The sequence below is a fragment of the Alligator mississippiensis genome, chromosome 4 (genome assembly GCF_030867095.1).
Source record: "Alligator mississippiensis isolate rAllMis1 chromosome 4, rAllMis1, whole genome shotgun sequence".
NCBI lineage: Eukaryota > Metazoa > Chordata > Crocodylia > Alligatoridae > Alligator > Alligator mississippiensis.
The window spans coordinates 107,774,121-107,794,694 of NC_081827.1; the positions used below are offsets into that span (position 1 = coordinate 107,774,121).

The 20,574-nt window shown below is 40.4% G+C and overlaps 1 protein-coding gene across 2 annotated transcripts in view; it reads right to left on the bottom strand.

Annotated features, from left to right (window-relative positions):
- The window catches only part of MYBPC1 (myosin binding protein C1), a 115,792-nt gene extending 99,793 nt beyond the window's left edge, over positions 1-15,999 (bottom strand). For both annotated transcript variants that reach the window (XM_059726447.1, XM_059726448.1), the window contains exon 1: positions 15,862-15,999. In XM_059726447.1, coding sequence (XP_059582430.1) covers positions 15,862-15,886 — 25 coding nt within the window. In that variant the 5' untranslated portion in view covers positions 15,887-15,999. The remainder of the gene's footprint in view (positions 1-15,861) is intronic.
- Positions 16,000-20,574: the final 4,575 nt, after the last annotated feature.

Here is a 20,574-nt window from a genome sequence, read left to right on the forward strand (position 1 = left end):
TCCCTTTCCCCATCTATATTATTTTAAAAATAAGGACATGAACAAAAATTGGTTTGTGAACATTCATGCTTTGAGGAGAAAAAATAGATCTTTGAACTTCTTGGGTCCAAAGGTAAGCAGGAAACAGCGTTCCCTTTGAAGCCTAGAGCTGGCTAATTTTTTTTTTTTAACTGAAATTTTCCAATTGGGTTTTTCACTGTTCTTGTTCTTTGACTGGACCAGACATGGGGAGGTTAGAAATCTCATATTTTCCTGCATACAACATGACCCAGAATATAATATGCACATTGTTTTTGAAAGGCAGAATGAAGTGGGGGAGGAAAGATTTTTCCAGAATTATAGCTGAGCAGGGACAGAGCCTGGTCTTCGGCTGTATGAAGAGCAGGTTCCCTGCTTAGCCTATGAAGTAGGAGGAAAGAAAGAAGGAGCATATAGGAAACAGCAAAATTGCCACAACAATGTTTAACTTGATTAGTGGAACATCAAGACCATTAAAAAGGAGAGAGAGTCATTAACACCTGTGGAGGGGAGAACAAGAAGCCATTATATCAATTGATTTCCTCAGCTACCTGAACACTAGTACCACAAGCAGGTACTAGTGGAGAAGGAATCATATCAGAGTGCTTCTATCATGAGCAGAAAATCAGCTTCCCCACTTCATACTCACAGCCCAATTGCAGGGGGGGGGGGCTGATTTTGGGGGAAAGATGCACATTGTATGTGAGAAAATATGGTAAAATAAAATGAGGGAAGGCTATGAAGTTTCCTGAACATACACAAGAGAAATCAACTTTTTTTTCAGTTGCCCAAAACATGCAGTCAATAGCATAAAATTTCTACACGTGTAAGTTAAATTGATTAAATTCTAGCTGACACACTTTCTAGAGCTGTAAGATTGATGCATACTGTCCTTCCACTGCAAAAGTTTAAAGGTAGATCTTCTTTCAAGACACTGTGGCCCCTTTCGGAAATGCATGGGTTCATCATCATTTGTCAAGGCTATTGAATTGCTAATAATAATAAAACAAATGCACATGGTCTGTTGCATGGATTTACCATTATGAAGTTAGAACTTTATTTTTAAGGGTCACCAAAGGAGTGTATCAATTCTATTTCCCCCACTCCATTGTATTCTCTTACTAAGGTCTGCACAATTAGTAACACTGATAGCTCATGAAGTTGGATATCTCCATATTTCTTTCCTATTTTTCCACACAGAATGCAAATAACTGCAGTTTATAATGGTGGCCTCAGCACAGTACACTTTAGTGATTTATTTTATTTCTAATCCACAAAGTTTAGATTATTTTATTCAGAGCTCATCAATAGCTATTAACTATCATCAGGTAGTACAGTCACTCACCTAAAGATCAACAATACTTTCTTAAACCTTAAAGGAGTTCATAATATTTAGGACATAAACCTCAAGCTTGAGTCAGTTTTGGAAACAAGGATGGCAGATCCAGGATAGGCTTTGAGAATAAACTTGATCCAACTTATGTTTTCATGTGGAAACTATGTTAAAACTCAATAGTTTGGCTGACCTTTACTATGAGCCCTTGAAGTTCAAACATGCCACCCAATGTGACAACCATAGGTTATAAGGACACATGCACCCGTGAGAGTGAGTTTCATGCAGCTTTTGTTCTTTCCTTGCTCCTATAGTCAAACCAAAAAACTGTTTCCACCTTTTTTCCTTTCTGAACAGACACAAATGTAACATAATTTGGACAACCAACTGATTGCAGTATTTATTACACCTATAAAATTCCAAGTGCAAAATTGCCTCCAGAATAACTTTTACCTTCAATTTGAAAGTACTAAAAGGAAACAGGCCTTTTACATTTCTGGATGTAAAGTGTACTCTTTCTTAAGCTATCCTTGCCTTAAAAGCAAGATGCCAGGCTCGCTGATGCTAAATGTCTCTACTTTAAGTAAAATGGACCTAGTTCACCTCTGATATGTATCCTTTAAAATGGATAAAAATGTGACCCACTCTTAAAAAAAAAATTGTACCCCGTGTGAATCTTATTCCTCATACCTCCCTTCCCATGCTATTAAATATTCTGTTAAAGGAATAATTTCTCTTGTCAAATACATTGAATAATAATGGCTTTTTAATCCATACATGCATTGGAACTGAGAGAAAGCAGAAGACAGGCTGATATATGGCTATACATTAGGGCTGTGCGAAACTTTGGTCACTGATTCAATTTGGCATAGATTCGGCCCGATTCAATGGCTGAATCTCCAAATCCAAATTGAATCAGGAGACCCTTTAATCTCTCCAAATTGAATCGGGGCCCTCTGAATTGATTCGGAGAGATTCGGAAAGATTCTATGATTTGGACATAGACACAGCTTTAAATATTTTTTCTACATACCTCGATGTACCAGGTGGCTCATGAATGCTGAGATTCTGGGGCAGATGGAGCATCCCACAGGAGCATGGAGGGGTCCCCAGTACGCTCAGCAGCAGACCTGGAAGTGGACCAGAAGCACTTCCAGTCCACCTCTGGGTCTGACAGGGAGTGCGCTGAGGGGCCCCCTGCACCTCCCAACTCGGCAACTGGTGCCTACTGGGTCTGGGGGGACACCCAGGATCCCTCTGTGGCTGATTGCTGAGCTGAGGGAGGTGCAGGGGGGGCCCCCAAATACCCCTGGTCCACTTTCGGGCTCGCCGCTGAGCATGTGGGCCCCCCCCGGTGCTCCTGTGTTATGCTCCATCTGCCCCACCATTGCAGCATTCATGAGCCCTGCCTGGTACCTCAAAGTATGTAGAAAAAACATTTAAAGCTGTGTCTATGGCTGAATTGCTGATTCTCCATATCAGCACTGAATCTTTGGATTCAGCCAAATCAAATCAGGGACAGTGATCCAAATCAATTAATCAAATCACTGTCCCTGATTCAGGCCAAAGCCAAATCCAAATCTGAATCAAATACTGCCCATTTTGCCCACCCCTACTATGCATAGGGCTTATTGGGAACAATTTTCCAACTGAAAATGCAATTTCCATAAAATTAAAAATTTCCCAGGGAAATATAAAATGAAATATTTTGTTTGGATTGGGTCAATTCAAATCAGAATATATCTTGTTCTGTTGAACTGTTTCAACATTCTCTATTTTGCAGGGGAAGTTAGGGAACAATGTTTTATGGGAGTGGTACTTTAAGCCCTGTTCCCTCCTGTGGTCTGAGGTCTTTGGAAGACTATATTGCCTATAAGTAAGTTGGCCATATTTCCCAAATCTCAAAATGGGATATCTGGCAAAGCACTTGTTACTTAAGCAATTCCTTCTTAAAGGTCCTCTGGAATCTCACAGGACCCTGCTCCCTCCCTGCCCTCTCATATGCTCAGCTGTGTTCAAGCTCTGATCTCAGCTGAGCATGCCAGAGAGCATGCGTGTGTGGGGAAGGGGCAGAGCACAGAGATGCAGGAGAACAGGAAACCCCTAACTGTGCCCTCTGGCTGGAAAGCACTACTGCTGTGTTCAGTCAAAGGACAAAAATGTTTATCTGAACAAATTAATGGGATGCCTAGGACAGGTGTTAAAAATGGCACTGTCCCAGTGAAAACAGGATGTATTTTCATCCTACCCCATAATGCAATGCAGATTTTCCTCTGACTAAACTTTGCATGAGTTATCATGAGTCTCTAATAGGTATGAATGCACCAAGGAAAAGGCAATCTATTCCAGTAATCTCACCCATGCTAGAAAAGTGAGCATTAATCTTCCAAATTAGAATACCCATATGGTCACAATGGAAAAATGCAGCTTAACATTGAAATAACTTGGGGAAAAAGGGGTAAAGTTTAATATCAATAAACAAAATAAATCTTGAGACTGCTGTGATATTTCATTCTGAGCAAACTTCAAAATAAAACCTTTCAATATTTCCAAATCAAAATCATATGGAATTTTCTTTATATAGATTTAAATTTCAAAGTTTTCTTTCAGACTTAAATACGAGAATTTCCACCAGTCAGAAATTGTAAATTATGGAGAGCTCTTCTTCAAAATAAATGGTGTAGTCAGGTCATGTCTCTCTTATGCCTCTAGTCTTCTTTCAAATGACTTATTTGCTACTGTATCACTATGTAAAAGAAATTACAAGCTCCACTTATCCATACCTATCAAAACAAAATCCATGGTAAGTAGAAGTGTATGACCAGGAAGAAGTTTGGGGTTCTACTCACAAAGCTTTATGAAACAGAAGAACATCTCAATGTAGTAGTATTTTCATAAAACTGCCTCCTGATGCCAGACAAGAAACACTCACATTTCCAGTTTATCTGACTGGAATAGACATATCATCATCTGTTTCTCTCCATCTCACTGATCCTGTGGCATGGCCTCGGAGGAAAATGCCTCTCTAGCTTCCTCCACAAATGAGGCCTCCTCTGCCCCCTGCCCTCCATGCATAGGAGTAAGACTCTTTTTTTGGTACGGCATTACAGTAGGAAATGGTACCACAAAGACTGTCAAGGGCAAAGTTGGCCAGATCTAGTTTGAGATCTTGCCTTGGAGCTAATGTAACTTGGGGGAGGGTTTCTTCTCTAATCAGTTCCAAAGGGTAGTTTTCCTAGAAACCTGACTTGCCACTGGGGAAACTGCTGAGAATATTATTCTAGAAAGACAGCCTTGTTGCTCCTATTAACTTGTGTAAGCGTGTGTCTACGAGTGCACTTTAATGCACAATTGCCTATTTTACTGGGCATTAAAGTGTCATGTAAAAAACAGTGCAATTACAGTAATGCTCAGTAAAATAGGATGCACATTAAACATTACTGAAAAACTGTGTACAATTGTTACTGGGCATTAAGGTAGCCAAATGTACATTTCTTTGCTACCTTAAATTGGAGGTACTAAATTTAATGTGAATTTGAAAAAGCACCTTAATGCATATGTAGATGTGCCCTAACTGATCCAAAGTTGAAGTCTTGCCTTCTCCAAGCATTAGAAAATCATGAGTTGGGGCCCAAAATCATGAGGTTGGCTTAAATAATAAGACTTCTAAATATAAACTGGGGGTTCTCTTGATTTGTTCTTGGGTTTGTAGCTCTTTGGCCTCAGTGCTGGCAGTCAGGCACCTCATGCCTGAGGGTCTGTGCTTAGCCTTTTCTTTTCCCATGTTACATTTTCTATATTGCATGTACTTCCTGCTTCTGTGAAGGTGAAAACCTGCTAATTGTGCGAATCTCAATTCTTTCTTGGACTTGACCAAAAATACCTTATCATAAGACTCGCGATAGAACTATGAGAATGAGGGAGTTAGTAAAGTGCTGTGGGCATTGGAAATAGTTATCATACAGAAATGCACAAGCTATTTGAGAAGACACTTCAAATCACAGGCTTGACTAGATAAATGTACATATTCAGTTGAAAATATTTTGTAGGAGAACAGAGAAATCCTTTCTGCAAAACAGAAAAAGAAAACAAGGGCAAAGAAGAAGGGCCAGAGGACAGAGGTCAGATTTCCTCTTTAAAAATAGGTCAAAGGAAAGCTTAGATGGAAGCTTAGTAAGACTGGAGAGAATGTCATGGAAAAAATGTTATCAGGCATCTGACCCTCTGTGCCTTCACTGGAGTCTACATCTGTATATGAGCAGCCACAGACCCTGGGATGTTTAGTCTTTTTTATTTCGTGCCTTCACATTCAATTCTTAAAGAAGGAAAAAGGCCATGCATTATGTCTGCGCCTCTCTCTCTCTCTCTCTCTCTCTCTCTTTCTCTCTCTCTTTCTGTCTCAGTAAGGGAAACAATCAGTCAATCAATGGGTGGGGATCTTTCTTCTCCTTTTACCCATGCAGAAGTGCACAGCCTAAACTAGAATCCCCTTTTCAAATGTATAACTTAAACTAGAAAGAAGGCACTGCAGAGTAGCACCTTATAGACTAATTCAGAGAGGCATAATCATTTGTAAGCCATAGCTAACTGTCAGGTACTAAGCATCTAACTAAGATAATAATGAAGATGATAGCATCCGACAAAGAAAACAGTTGCTTATAAAAGCTTACACCTCTCTGAATTTCTGAATAAGTTAGTCTATAAGCTGCCACTTTTTCCTACCTTTTGCCTGACTTCAGACTAACACAACTAACTACATCTAAACCAGGAAGTTTGGATACTGCCAACGTCACAGGCTAAGTACAGTCCTAAAACATGAGGCTGAATTGATTCAGTCTTTGCAGGTTAATCTAAACTGCATAGATTGAGCCAATAAGCAAGTGAACAGACATTCACTTTCGATTCTGGAATTGACTACAGTGGTCCAGGCCAGAACCCTTGGGGTGCTAGAACACATCTCCCTACTGGGCTAGAGCAGACAGCTTGAGCCACGGCTAACACACCCATGCTGTGAGGTGGGGTTTGCAGGGGAAGTGAAAAACATCCTGGGATACTGGGGACTGTGAGCTAACCTGAATCTGGAGGGGATTTGGAACAGAAGTTCAATAAACTGATTTAATCTAAATCAGTTAAATCTGATACTATAAAAATCCAGTTTTATCTTAAACCAGTTTCAGCCATTTGAAAGTGGTTTATATACATTGAACTTCTGCTGTGTTACAGATTTGAACTTATCTGATCACTTATACCAGTTTGTGTGTAATGTCTGTCCCTAGCAATAAAGGGTGTATACTTTACAACATGCCTATTCCTCATCTAAATGAGTGTGCAACCACTCTAAAGGGGTCCTCTCCTCCTCTATGAATTAAGTCAGAACAGACCCCTTTGGTGCAATCATATGATCAAAATAACTAGCATCAGGCCTCACATACTGATGGAAGAGCTATGGCAACTGATTGCATGCTACCCTCTGTTACATGTACTGACAAACTGTACAGGAACATCTTCAGTGACGAGATAGCAGGGACCATCTTTGCAAACTTCTGCTCAAGACCCTGTGAGAGCCCTTTTGTGTTGGAAGAGATTCATCATTTTGAGAAAGCAGAGGTGGAGCAGAGAAGGAGAGGGACCACAGAGCGATCACTCCACACATCATGCTGTATGCCTTAGGTCCTGGGAAACTGCTGAGCAAGAATCAGGCTGGTAGGTGTTGCTAGATGATAATAGCTAACAGTAATTCCCTTTCCACATCTGCAGCATCTGAAGAGCAGATGGGAGTTCAATGCAGCTGCTGGTGGAGACTGCTTGCTAAAATGGTTTCTTCAGTTGCTATGCTGCCTCAGCAGAGAAGAGAAAACCAAACCTCTACTCCAAAGTTCCTTTGCTCTGCAGTTTGTGAATGTTTCTGGACAGCCATGAGTTTAGGCATCGTACCTTTGACTAATTTAGAGGGGTAAAAGGGATCAGACTATCCCCAGTGAACTGACTGGGAAGGAACTCTTCAGATGGAACTTATGGAGCCTACTGACTTTGAGTATTGCACGAGGAAGATGAGTCTAAAAAGAAGTGTGATCTTATTCAAGCTTGAAAAAAAAACATTGTGCAATAGAAACATCCCCCCACCCTATGTATGAACAGGCCGTAGCGTGAAGGTGTGAATATGTGTCACATTAGTATGTAGATCTGCAGATCTGTGCTAGAAAGTACCACAGATAAGTAAGGCCAGATTAACGGACAACTGGGGAAAGTGTGGAGACACAAGGAGAGAAACATGGGTTTTAAAATAGCAGAAGAAAATATGATCATGAGGAATGAACTTGGCACTATCAATTTATTGTTTTAGCTGCCACATCTAAAATTAGGGAGAAGAGTTTTATCTGAACTAGAATATGTTTTTGGTCACCAAAAAGAAAACCTACAGCTTCAAGTCAAATGAAATGTTCCAGTTCAAATTGGTACAGCTGAACCAGAAAACTCTTCTGATCACAACAAAAATGAATCATTTTCCCCTTTTGCTCTTTATTGAAAATTCCTAAGTACAGTGCAAATGCTAGCAGTGTATAATAAGTAATTAATTAACACAACAATAACTATATAGGACAAAACTTCACTGAGATTAGGGCAAGCCATTTTACCCTAAGGTGCTAACAGATGTGACTGTCACATGATTGGCCACTGAAAGAGCTTTACAGCCGTGCACTGGCAGATGTGCACGGCTGCAGAGTGCTTTAAAAATGCCTGCTTGCACAACAATCTGCCATTACATCAGGGTTCAGATGAAGGCACTTCAAAGCAGAACACCTGCATTAACATCTGTCTTCATGCCAGGAGCAAGGCTGGGCAGACATAGCTCAGCCCTGTCCCGGGTGCTTTCTTCAGAATGGGAGGGGAGTAAGGAGGGGGATGAGTTCGGTCTGGGGGTTGCTCAGCCAGCGCTGGAGGGTGGGGCAGGTGGGTTGGAGCCCCCTGAGGTGGGGGGCTCCAATTCACCTGCCCCCCTGCTCCAGAGCAGGATGGGGAAATCCCAGAATGAACCTCCGTCTCCTGCCTTCCCCCCCCCACCCCATCCTGAGACAGCATGGGAGCTAGGAGAGGAGGGTGGGGCTAGGGAATAGACACTGCAGATACACAGCCTCTCTTCCCGGATCAGTTCCAAAGTGGAGCTTGATCACCCACCCTCCTGATTCAACAGTAAATGTCTGTTGGGTCAGGAAAGTAGGTCTAACTCATGGAGCTTTCTGTGAAGCGTCATGAGTTAGAGCGGGGAGCTGCACATCTGTTAGCACACTAAGAGGCTGTCTATTAAGACAATCTGCATTGTGGTTGAGGAACCTAACCACCCTCTAAATTTTTAATTTGTTAAATCAGGATCACTAGGTTAGTGAAATCTATGAAAGTTTTTCCTGATTTGGTCTTATTAAGATTTGGCCTATTCTGTGAGAAACTCCTCCAAGCTTAGTTTCTCTGTTCCAACCTGTATTTAATTATTTCTGAACTAACTAACTAACTTCACTTTAAACACTTCTCATATAACTCGTTACTGCTGTACCACACAAATTCCCATAGACTTATTAGATTATCTGGTGACTGCAGTCTTTTGATAAACAGCGTTTTACCAGATATTTGTGCCCTCTTGTTGCTATTTGACTCAAACCCTGTTTTAGGGAAAGACCTAAGCTGAAAAGCAGAAACTCATCCAGTTTGCCAGTGAAACAGAAGGAAGTGCAGCATGCTTTAAAAAAAAAGCTTTCTTTAGGTGATATATTTAGGACTTAGGAGGGGAAAGAATTGGACAGTCCTTTATTTATCTACACAACAGGTGCAGTATAAGGAAGCATAAAAGCAGCATTGGCTAATTACATTTCTACCAAGTAGAAGGTCCCCTCTAGTTCACTGGGAAGAGAATTTTCTTTTGCAGCTTCCTTTCCATAAATATATATATATATTCCATATTTATATATAACCATTTTAAATTTACAGTTTTACATTGTTTTGCAAGTAGGACAGAGTGACGTTTGAACTGAGATAACACCAATATCAGTCCAAAATGATCTTGCCTTATCCATTACTATTGTCCTATAAATGTCAACAAGATTTACGAGGAGACAATAGTTAGTGCCATTTCTTCCATCCTCAGAAACACCTCGGGTTCTTTTGCCAATGTAAACGGCTTTTCAAGCATATTAAACCAGTGGTTCTCAATCTTTTCAGACTCAAGGCACCCCTTGCTAGACTTAAGGCACAGCTTGGAAAATGTTAGCTCTTAGTTTTCACTTGACTGTTGACTACAGAAGAATACTAGAGCAATCCTTCTGTTGCAAAGATTCAGAAATACCACAATAGGTCAGAATGCTTTGAACACTATAGATTCCTATTTGAAATCTCTGGGTTTATCTTGTGAATCATGTTTGCACATCTAACTGGTAGTGTTGTGAAACACTCTGTAACACCCCTGAAAGGATCTGAAGGTACCCCAGAGTGCCATGGCACCCTGGTTGAGAATCATTGGATTAAGGATTCTAGAAAACACAGTCATAAACATCTGAGAGGTGGAGGGTAAAGGTCAATATATGCATTCGAAAGACTGATATCTTGGGAGGGCGCATGGGAGCAATGCTTGGAAATAAGTTATGAGGTGCCAAAGACAGCCTAAGAATAACTTGGGTCCCTTCCCACAAATGGATCTGTGCATGTAGACCCCTGCTCAGTAGAGCTCAGCATGGGCATAATGAACCACCCCTGAGGATTCAGTTCTGGTGCTAAGGCTTAGGTTTGTAGCCGGTTTGTTGCAAAGCATTTATAGTTGTTAGTTAACGGGAGAAAGAATTGAAGAAGAATTGACAATGAAAATAAGTTCAGGATTAGGGATTTTTTAGAAGACAGAAACTGAGAAGAAACCTAGCAAATCTAGTGCCACTAAAAATAGGAAGAGAGTGAGCATGTCTACACATGCACTGGATTGTGCAGTGGTTACTGCACAGTTATGTAGTACTTGCTTAAGCAAATACTAAATGAATGCACAATACCGATGTTACTGTGCAGTCCCGATGCACAGGTCTTTTCCAACGCTACTGCCCAGTAGTGTCAATGTCACAGTTCATGCCTGCTGATGCTATGTCACCGTAGCAATGAGCTACAGTAACATAGCCCACCACTATAGAGATATAGCATCTCATGTAGATGTGCCTGCTATTTATCCACCCACATCTGTATGTTCATAATGACCTGTGTGTGTCTGGGTTCTGTGCATGAATCCTGCCATGGGAACCAATACTCAAGCTGGCTCTAATTAAAGGTGGAGGGGACACATTTTAAAATCAAAAGAAAAAAATGGTGATGCAAAATATCTGTATGCTTGCCCTATGCCTTTCTGCAGCATTTATCTACATAGGAAGAACAACATCAGCTGCATTAGTCATTTTGGGGCTATATTAAGACTCATATCCACATCCAGACTAAGGGTTTAAACTAGGAAAGAAGATAGTGGTAACACAGCAGTTTATGATCAATAAAACATTATTCTTCAGAGGCAAAATTCTGCAGCAGTTACTAGGAGGACTAGGTCTGAATGAAGTGAAAAATATTAAGGCTAGTAAGAGAAACTCATACTGTATATCCACTCAAAATGTTTCAAAATTGCATTTTTTCAAGTTAACTGGTTATTAGTACATTGCATTTCAAAGAAAAAAGAGAAACGAAAAACCCCAAGCCTCAGATTTTATAACAATTTATATTACATATTTATTCTAATTCTTTAAAAAGTTGTCAGAAAGTGAGGGAAAAGAAGGGAGGAAAAAAGGTTGTTTTTCTAGGATTTTGTGAAGGTGATCTAAGGTCTGGTCCATTGAACTTTCCTATTATTTCTAATCCATAGGAAATTGAAATACTCTATAGAAGCAATAAGCATCTTTATGCCATTTTTAGAGACTCATTTTGCTACAGCAAGCAACACAGAATTTCTTTTTTAGAGAAAGTTGGGAGCAAGCCTTGTTGGCAGGAGTTTCTGGAGGCATTTTGAGGGAGAAAGGAAAGAGGAGTTCCAGTTAGTGCTTTATGGAGAATTAAACTCTGGTTCTCCCTTTGGCTAAGTACAGACAGTAAAAAAACCCAAGGCTAAATCAATTTAATCTTTGCAGGTTAGTCTAAGCTGCATAGATTGAATTGATAAGCAAGTGAACAGACATTCACTTTGGATTCCAGAAACACAGGCATATCCCTGCAGTGGCTCAGGCCAGAAGCCAGAGGGTGCCAGAGCATGCCTCCCTTCTGGGCTGAAGCAGACAACTTGGGCCCAGGCTAGATTTTGCACCCTTTAAGGGGGTGGCTTGTGGGGGGTGGGGTGCAAAGCACCCTGAGATACTGAAGACTTTGAGTTAACTTGAATCTGGAGGGAATTTGGAATAGAAGTTCAATAAACTGATTTAATTTAATTCAGTGAAGCCTGATATTACATCCATCCAGGTTTATCTTAAACTGGTTCTGGCCATTTTGAAAGCAGTTTATGTGTACTGAACTTCTGTTGTGTTACAGATTTGAACTGATTTCTGATCACTTATGCTGATTCATGTGTAATTTCTGTCCCTAGCCTAAAAAACAAATCACTATTAAGAGTATAGTAATAACATTGATATTCAACTGCTGAACTAGTTCCTGATTCTGAAAATTCTTACTCACGTAAGTAGTCTAATTAATTTTAGTGGGAGTATTTATATGAATGAATAGTCCAGGATCAAGCCCTCAGATTGCCTCTTTTAAAAATGTTGGGGGAAACCTATTGTTAAGATGCTATTGTGATGCAAAGCCCTGCATCTGAAGCGTTTCTTTTCCCTTCCTCTTATATTATATTCAGCCTACTGCTTTCCAAAAATGGTAAGTTTTCTGAATGAGTCTTTGCAACACCTACCAATGAGTAGTGAGACTTGTGAGTGCAAGGGCAATTATAATTAATTAATTGTTTTCAGTCCTTCACACCCTGAACATTGTTTTGAGGCATTTACTGGACATGTGGATCTGAAGCCTCACATGTTGTATAGCTGAAACTGCTGACCTTCCAAGAAACATTAGAAATCAGCCAAAATCTCTTAAGTACTCTAAGATAAACATATTATCACCCTAAGCTGCCTGCTGTAGATGAGATGGGTGTGGGGATGATAAAGCACTATGGATGTATACATTTTTTCATAATTCATTCCCATTTCTGAAGTATTTTTCCATTTTCTTTCAAGATTTAAAATGTTTATGTTATTACTGATATATGACCTTGAAAACAGGTTGATACATTTGTTTGCTCTACCATCATTAATTTCTTTTGTGCAAGCTTTATCGGCAACATTTGGAACTACAATAATATTATATTAAAATCAGATATGTTTTAATGTTTTTGCTGAACCTGATCTATTCTTAACCAAAAATATTCTCTCCAAACCAAAATCTGCTTGAATATGTTTGCCTAAATATTACCTAAATGTTTCCATTTTTGTCTCAACTGAAAGTCTTTGAATGCCCTCTCATTACATTGCATTATAGCTATTCAAATAGAAGATCAAAAAAGAACACTTAATACATGTGTAAATAATTTGCATTACAAATAAGATACTTTAGAAAGGGCTTGGCTCTAGGTTTAGCATAGGGGATTAGGTTCCCATATTAATACAAGCATTTGCTGTAGCTATTTTTAGTGGGATACTTCATCCATCATTGTCCTCTGGCACTAAGGAGAGCTAGCAAGTAAACTGATCATCACAGCATGTCAATACTGTTGCTTGAAGGCTCAATCTTGCAAAGTGCATAGCTCCCCTGGTCAGGTGCTGAAGCCCTTGTATCACTTAGGCAGTTGTTCAGACCCTTGCTCTTAAATCACACACGTGCACAAGCACACACTCCAAAAAGTCTCTAAACTAATGAAATTTCTACTGATAGGTCAATGTCAAATTAAATGGCATAATGGTCAATCCTGCACATGCTTATATATAAATGGACTTTTTCAGATTTTCAGAAATTGCAAATCCCCCTTATTCACTCAATTTATCACCAAATTATCTTGATGAATATATCCAATTTTATTTGTGAGGGTGGTTTTTATAAGTAAACTGAAAAAAAAAAATAATTCCCATTCCTGTCAGGGGCTTAGCTTTTCTTATGAGGTGCTGAATGCCCATAATTCCATTGAAGTCATTGTGAACCAAGGATACTTAGCACCCCAAAGGATTAGGCCCTAGGGAAGAGGATATAAATTAGGAAGAAGATTCTTCTCTCAGTTAAACAAGTGTAAAACAGCAACCTCATCTGATTACAGCAGACAGAAGTGAGGTCATAATCTAGCTTAGCATGTCTAATGAATTGTCCTAAATAAGTAGGTACCACTACAAAACATCGCAGCTTTTTTGAATTATTAACGACTAAAATATATTTATTCATACCTTCTCTGGGTGTTACAAAGTAAAGGCCTGATTGAACCTGCAAAACCTTTGTTTTGTGAATAAGGATTACTTGATGTATAAGGCTTGGAAGGTCATTACCCAAACTTTGCAAAAGAGTTTGTGTTTCAGTTCAGACTGTAAAGTTTGTGCAGCCTATCTACAGCCTTATCGATATTGTTTGTAGCCTATCTACAGACTTCTTCTTAATCATGGTTCAAAGAGTATCCAGTCCATCTTTATATTTATGTTTATACAGGATTGGTTGCATTATACATGCTAAAAATAATGAGAATGAAAACGATGTGACCCAAGACCATTCCACCAATCTAGGTGTCCCCTGTGGTTCAGTGGTAGAATCCTTGTCTACCACATAGGAAAGCCTGGGTTTGATTCCCAGACACTTACACAACTACGGTACCTCACATCTGGACTCTGCCTTGTCTTTGGATTCTGTCTCAGTGGCCTAGGGGGAGGATAGAAGGTCTGGGAAGCCTCCACTCTGCCAAAAAATTCCTGCCCAGGCATGTTCCTGGAAGGTCTGGGTGGCCCTCATGCATATACCATGATCCAGGAGGACTGACAGTTGCCACATCCCATCAATCTAACCACAAAAACAAAACAAAAATCCCAACCACCAGATCTTGACTGCATAAATAAATGGGCAGAAGGCAGAGCAGGGTGACACCTTAGAGAATTAACTGGTTCAGAGAGGCATAAGCTTCTGTAGTGACAGACTGCTGTCAGATACTTCATCAGCATCTGACAAAGTAGGCTGTCACCTGCCAAAGCTTGTGCCTTTCTAAACCAGTTAATCTTTAGGGTGTCATCCTGCCTTGCTTTCTGCCCATCTTCAGACTAACACAGCTGACTGTTTCTCTCTGTGTAAATAGAAGTATGATATATGCAATTCACTTTGCTTTTACTCGTTGAAAAATTCAAAATAATAATAGATACATTTTTAAAAAATCAAAAGACAATATTTATTAAAAATTAAGCCATTCCCAATTCTCTTTAATGAGCCAAGACATATAGTGCTAACAAGCTAAAGAACTAGGAACTATTATGCCAGCAAAAATCAGCAGGGAAGTGGCCTAACTTTGCTGTCCTTAAATGTTCTTCTCCTGAAACTAGCTATAACGATGTCTCCAGTCCAGCAAAACATACTGTAATGTTTCGATTTGTACAGAAAAATGTATGTATTTTGTTACATCTCACATGTATAGACTATAGACATATAGGTTACAAACATATGCATATGTAGATGATAGACAATTAATATATGCCATTAATAGGTACATATATTAAAGCAGTATTATTCAGTTACATCTTGCACATATAGAGTATATGTGCAAGATGTAATAAAAAACTATTATGTCAATATATACTTGTTAATATATATGCATACAATATATATTATGCATAGTCTATACATGCAAGATGTAACGGAATAATTTTGAGTTGATATATATACTTACTGTATATACATTACTCATACACACACACACATCAAAGCATTTAAATTGATTTATGACTGCATCCTTTAAGAGCGCAATAATATATACCCTAGCTTGATGATTTATTGACAAGCCATAGCTTGATTTATTAACAAGTCATCAGTTTACATTAGTTAAATGAAGTTGAAATGAGAACAGGGTAAACAGGCAGCTGGAAGAGGAAAAGAAAAATCTTAATAGGCATGATTTTTAAAAACACAAAGGTATATTCATGTTCTGTTTTGCAGGTCAAGATGATTTATAGACAGAATGAAAAAAAATCAGGTACTACACTTCAAGCATTTTGCATATTTTTAGAAGAGAAGGCAGTAAGCTCTTCCTTGCTGAACTATTTTTTGTTCTTGAAGACAAGTGCAGGTCAATTCAATTTTGTAGTATATTCTATTGTAATCCCCAAACATTTAATAATTAATGATATAACTATGCACTAGTGTAATGATGGCACAATAGCTAAGATGGTCACTCTAGGATATCATTAGTTATTCCTGTGCAAGATTGTTTGAAGGGTATCCTCTGTGTTCTGTGAAGATACATAGTTTAAAAAGAAAAGTGTTCTGGTTATGATGGTTGTGCTTACCAGCTTTCTTGGTGGGTTCCGGCATTGTTACAATAATTCTTTACTCCCAGTGAGTTTCAGCCTTTCAGATACAACAAGTAGTAGCCCCAAGTCCAGTTGAGAGTGTACAGATCAGTGTGACAAGCAGCAGGGAGAAGAATTCCTCTGCTTTATATACTGCACTGAAAAAATCAATCAACATAGCACCTCCTCTCTTTTCAAGGCAAACACTTTGAAAATTGACAGTTATGGGAACCCCTCTCACATCTGTTGTCTGCAGCCTCTGCTCTCTTGGCGTTTGGAAGGAATCTCCATTGCATTTCATGTGGCTGATGAGAACATCTATAACTTTCTAAATTCAGCAGCACTGCATTCTCTCTCTTGCACAGGCAGAGAGGAATAAAAAAGGATTGCCAAGCTATCAAAGGGCTCTCTAGCATGCAGAACTGATATGAACTATTTGTATACAATTACTTTTTTTCCATGGCATAAAAACTCAAACATGTATATGACAAAACACATACAGCAATGAATAACTTTGGTCCTTTTTTGTAAAAAAATGTTGCTCAGATAAAGCAGAAAGAACTGGGAAAGGAATACTTCAGATCACTCTTTTGCAAGGAAAAAAGGATCCCTCTCCATTGCTTTTTGAGTCAGAAAGGACTCCTCTTTTACTGCCTTTTTTTTTTGCCTGGATTTGCACCTTTACTACAGAGTTCTTATCACTACTGCTTCTTTGTCAGCTAGAGAGGGCACTACTGAGAGACAAGATACCCTGTTGCACAAGTTGGAGATGCAACATTCCTAGCCCATGCCAGCCCAGGAAGCAAGGTGGCAAAAATGCAAATCCAATCCCTATCACTTGCAATGGGAGTTCTTACCTCTACCACTGTACTAGCTACTGGGATTGACCCCTTTTGTATCACTTTTACCTAAAAAAGGGAACACATGGGCAGCAGAAATGCATCTCCATTTATACTGGCTTCACTGATGCTTTATTTGCTACTTGGCTTTCTGGGATTTAAAAGGCAAAATTGTAGTAATTGGCTGAATAACATAGGCCTCCCAAAAGAGATTTTTGTTATTAATCCTTAGGCACACTGGAAATCATAGCAAGTAATTACAGTGGGGAATGTGCAACTTTTCTAAAGTTTTGGATTAATAGCATAACAAAGGGTAGACAAATGCAGCACAAGCCCCAGGCACTGCCTGGAGTAGGGGGAGGGTACCAAAATGGAGCTAGGGGACATTCCTTATCCTCCCATGCCCTGTTGGCCCACCCATACACCCTGACCCATCCCTCCAATGGCTCCAATTCTGTTTCCAGTAGAGATGATGTCAGCTCCTCTTTCATGCTACTAAAAATCAGTGTCTAAATAGTCACTTGACACATGTTGATGGAAAAAAAGGAGGTGCCATCTCCTCCCACAGCAGCAAAATTGGAGCCCCTGCTCCTGCACTGTGTGCTGCCACCACTCAGGGGATGCATCTACACAAGACACTTTACTACACATTAGACTAATCTAATGCACAGTAAAGTGTTACCAACTACATGTACACAGCAATTACTGCACAGTAGATTTGTCTAACATGCCATTTTCTAGTACCTGCAGATACAGGTACCAGAAATCAGTGCATTAAATCAATGTGCTGAAGCGCACGTGTAGACAATGACTGGGAGAAAATTGCTCCCAGTCAACCTAGGCAGCAGGGTGTCACAAGGAGTGGGGAGAGCTGTCCCCACTTGGCAGGACACTGCCTACCAGCCACAAGGAGAACAGGAGCCATCCAAATCTCTATGTGGCTGGGAGAGCTGTCCCAGCTGCTGGTCAGCTGTCTCCCTGCCCCCTGGAAACTGGGACCTGATCTCCAAGTGGCTGAGAGGCAGCTGCCCAGCAGCTGGGACAGCTCTCCCAGCCATTTGGAGATCTGGATGGGTCCTGATCGCCGTAGGGCAGGGAGGCAGCTGCCCGGCAGCCAGGACAGCTCTCCCAGCCATGTGGAGATCAGAATCAGCCCCTGTGACCCCTGCCAGCCTGGGACTGGTACCCTGCAGCTCCACCTGACTGCTGCAGGTGGGCAAAGCAGGGCAGGAGCAGACCTAGACTGAATTGCTCCCATTGGGTGCATCCAGACATGCACGGATGTTTGGTTCCCCAGGGACAAGTAGTAGCAGTGCATCTTACCTCAGATCCTGGGGGCTTCCAGGGCCTGCAGCTGCGGCAATTCTGCTGCACGGAGCCTGGCTGGCAGCAAAGCATGACTCTAGGCAACCTGGCTCCACTGTTCAGCAGCATGTACTGGCAGAGCTTGCATTGCTCCGGGTTTTTTTGCCCATGTTTTTTTTTGGATCCAAGCGTTAAAAAAAGCCAACAGAAAAAAACCCTGGTTCAGCGCACAGTTGGCCAGCACGTTCTTGCAGCACAGAAAACACTGGACTGTGTGGCATGTGGTGCTGCAAACATGTTTGCAGCGCCACTTACCGCATGGCCGTGCTTGTCTGGACACACCCACTGGGAGCAAATTTGCTCCCCATAGGTGCGCATTCAGATGTGTGCAGGGGTACAGTTAAATATGCCTGAATTTTCTGCGTGAAAATGTAGGTGCACTAATTGCATGTGTAGACACCCAGGGTGCAGAACTGGTCAGTTAACTGGACTTATTTAAAGCTATGTTTATATATGTCAGTGTCCAGAAAGTCATGCCAATAGGCCACTCAGCTTAGTATATTCCTTTTTAATTGTGCCAGATCCAGCAGCATTATGGGTAAGTACCACCTCTTCCATCTTGTCTTCTTACTATGATGTAGATGGACCTAGAAGTATCCAAAGAAGTTTCAGAATTTCCCGCTCACAAATCAGCTTGTTTCAGAGCTACTTGTTCCAAGGTAACAGCAGTGGTACAAAAGATTTTGAAAATGTTTTCACTTATTTTGACCAATTATAGAACTGGTTGAAATTTTTTTTTTAAAGGGGCGGTGAGTGGGAAGCTATAAGACTGGTCTTGTTCTCAGATTTGGTCAATTTCTTGGTTAGTTCCTAAGGGCTCTGGACCTTGAAAGAGATACCTGCATTTGACCAAGGATGATATTTATACAGCAGTTTTGAAAATACCTATCTAAGATAGGCTATCTTGTCTATCTACTCTCTGTAAACTGTGCCCACCACTCTAACTATTGGGACATATAAATAGGTGCATCTACACACACGCTTTACTGTGGAGCTGACTAATTAGCTCTGCAGTAAAACATCACTGTCTACACATGTGCCCATATTAAGGCACAGTAAAATAATTAACTCTGCTGCAGAATAGTTTTGTCCCAGACAAGTATTATCCTACAGCAGAGTAGTTACATGAGCTGCAATGCACATGTAGATGGTGACCAGGACTGGCTGGTGCACAAGGGAGCAACCGTATGGGGACTGTCTTCTGGCTAGCCTCTCACTGTAACATCCTTGTGCCCCAGCCAGCCCCTCTACAGCATGTTGAGCCTGGGGAGAGCAGCTCCAGGCTGGCAGGCTGACCCCCTGAGCCCTCTGTGTCGAAGCTTATTGCTGTGTGCTAATTGCATGTGTAGATGCACCCAATGTTAAATTGAATTGATTAACTGGGATTGTATCTGACTTTTTAATCATTAGTATTTGCAGTTTCTCTCTTCCTGTTCCTCTGCCTGTATGTCCTACTCATTCCATTAGTTTTTCTTTCCAGTAACAGCACTGCTTGTAAATTGGCTAAGAGACAGTAAGAATAGTTTTATCCTGCTTCTGAAACTTGAACGCACATCTCTAAAACAAGTGAAAATGCCAAGAACCAAAAGGCCGATGATCTCCAACAGCACTTTCCTATATCAGCCCGAACATAGCACTTTCCTATATCAGCTCAGGCCAGCCACATAGCAAAAATTCTTAGCCCATGTTTCAACTAGGCTGTACTTTACTTTCCCCAGGGCAACCTGTATCTCACTAGATAGAACAAAATGTTGTATTTCGCCACTGATACTTTCACTGAAAGACTTTAATATTAAAGAGCATTTACAATTTTGTAGACTGCCTTGCATCCTATGATAGCTTCTCTTTGGATGAAAAAGTTGCTTCTAACATAGAAATTCACCATCTTCTTTCCTAATTTAGCTTTTGACCTTCTGTAAAGTGAACAGCTTCATATTAACATCCTCCTTCATCCCTCCTTAAGTTCTTTTATATCTTCATAAGATCCCTTGTTAGCCACCTCATTGCCTGAACATGCTAAGCCCCCTAAGCTTTTGCTCATCCATCCCTTTCCCAGATGGTTGCATTCCCCTCGTCTAACCTCTTTCCAAGATACGGGCATCCTTTTAAGTCTGGATGGTCCCATCACAAAAAAAAAAAAAAAAAAAAAAAAAAAAAAAGTGACTGTTTCCAAATATAACTAGCCAGGGCTTCAGATAATTTAATCATTATCTCATCTGCTTTTTAATACATTTCCTTGCCAGTGTAGCTGCAAAATTTAATTTGCTCTTGCACCTGCTATGCCTGCATCCATATACTTCACATTTACTGCTATTCCTAGGACTGCATGCACATGTTTACATCAGCCCCATTCCAAGAGGCTGTTGTCTAAATTTGTTACTGGAGAAAAAATTCTTAGCTCATCACCCAGCCAGAGGGATAAGGCTGAACGCTGGGGACGCTTGCAAAGGGAGTGGAGGAGGAATCCACAATACAGTTTGTTGGGAATTTTCCTGTGAGATGGCTC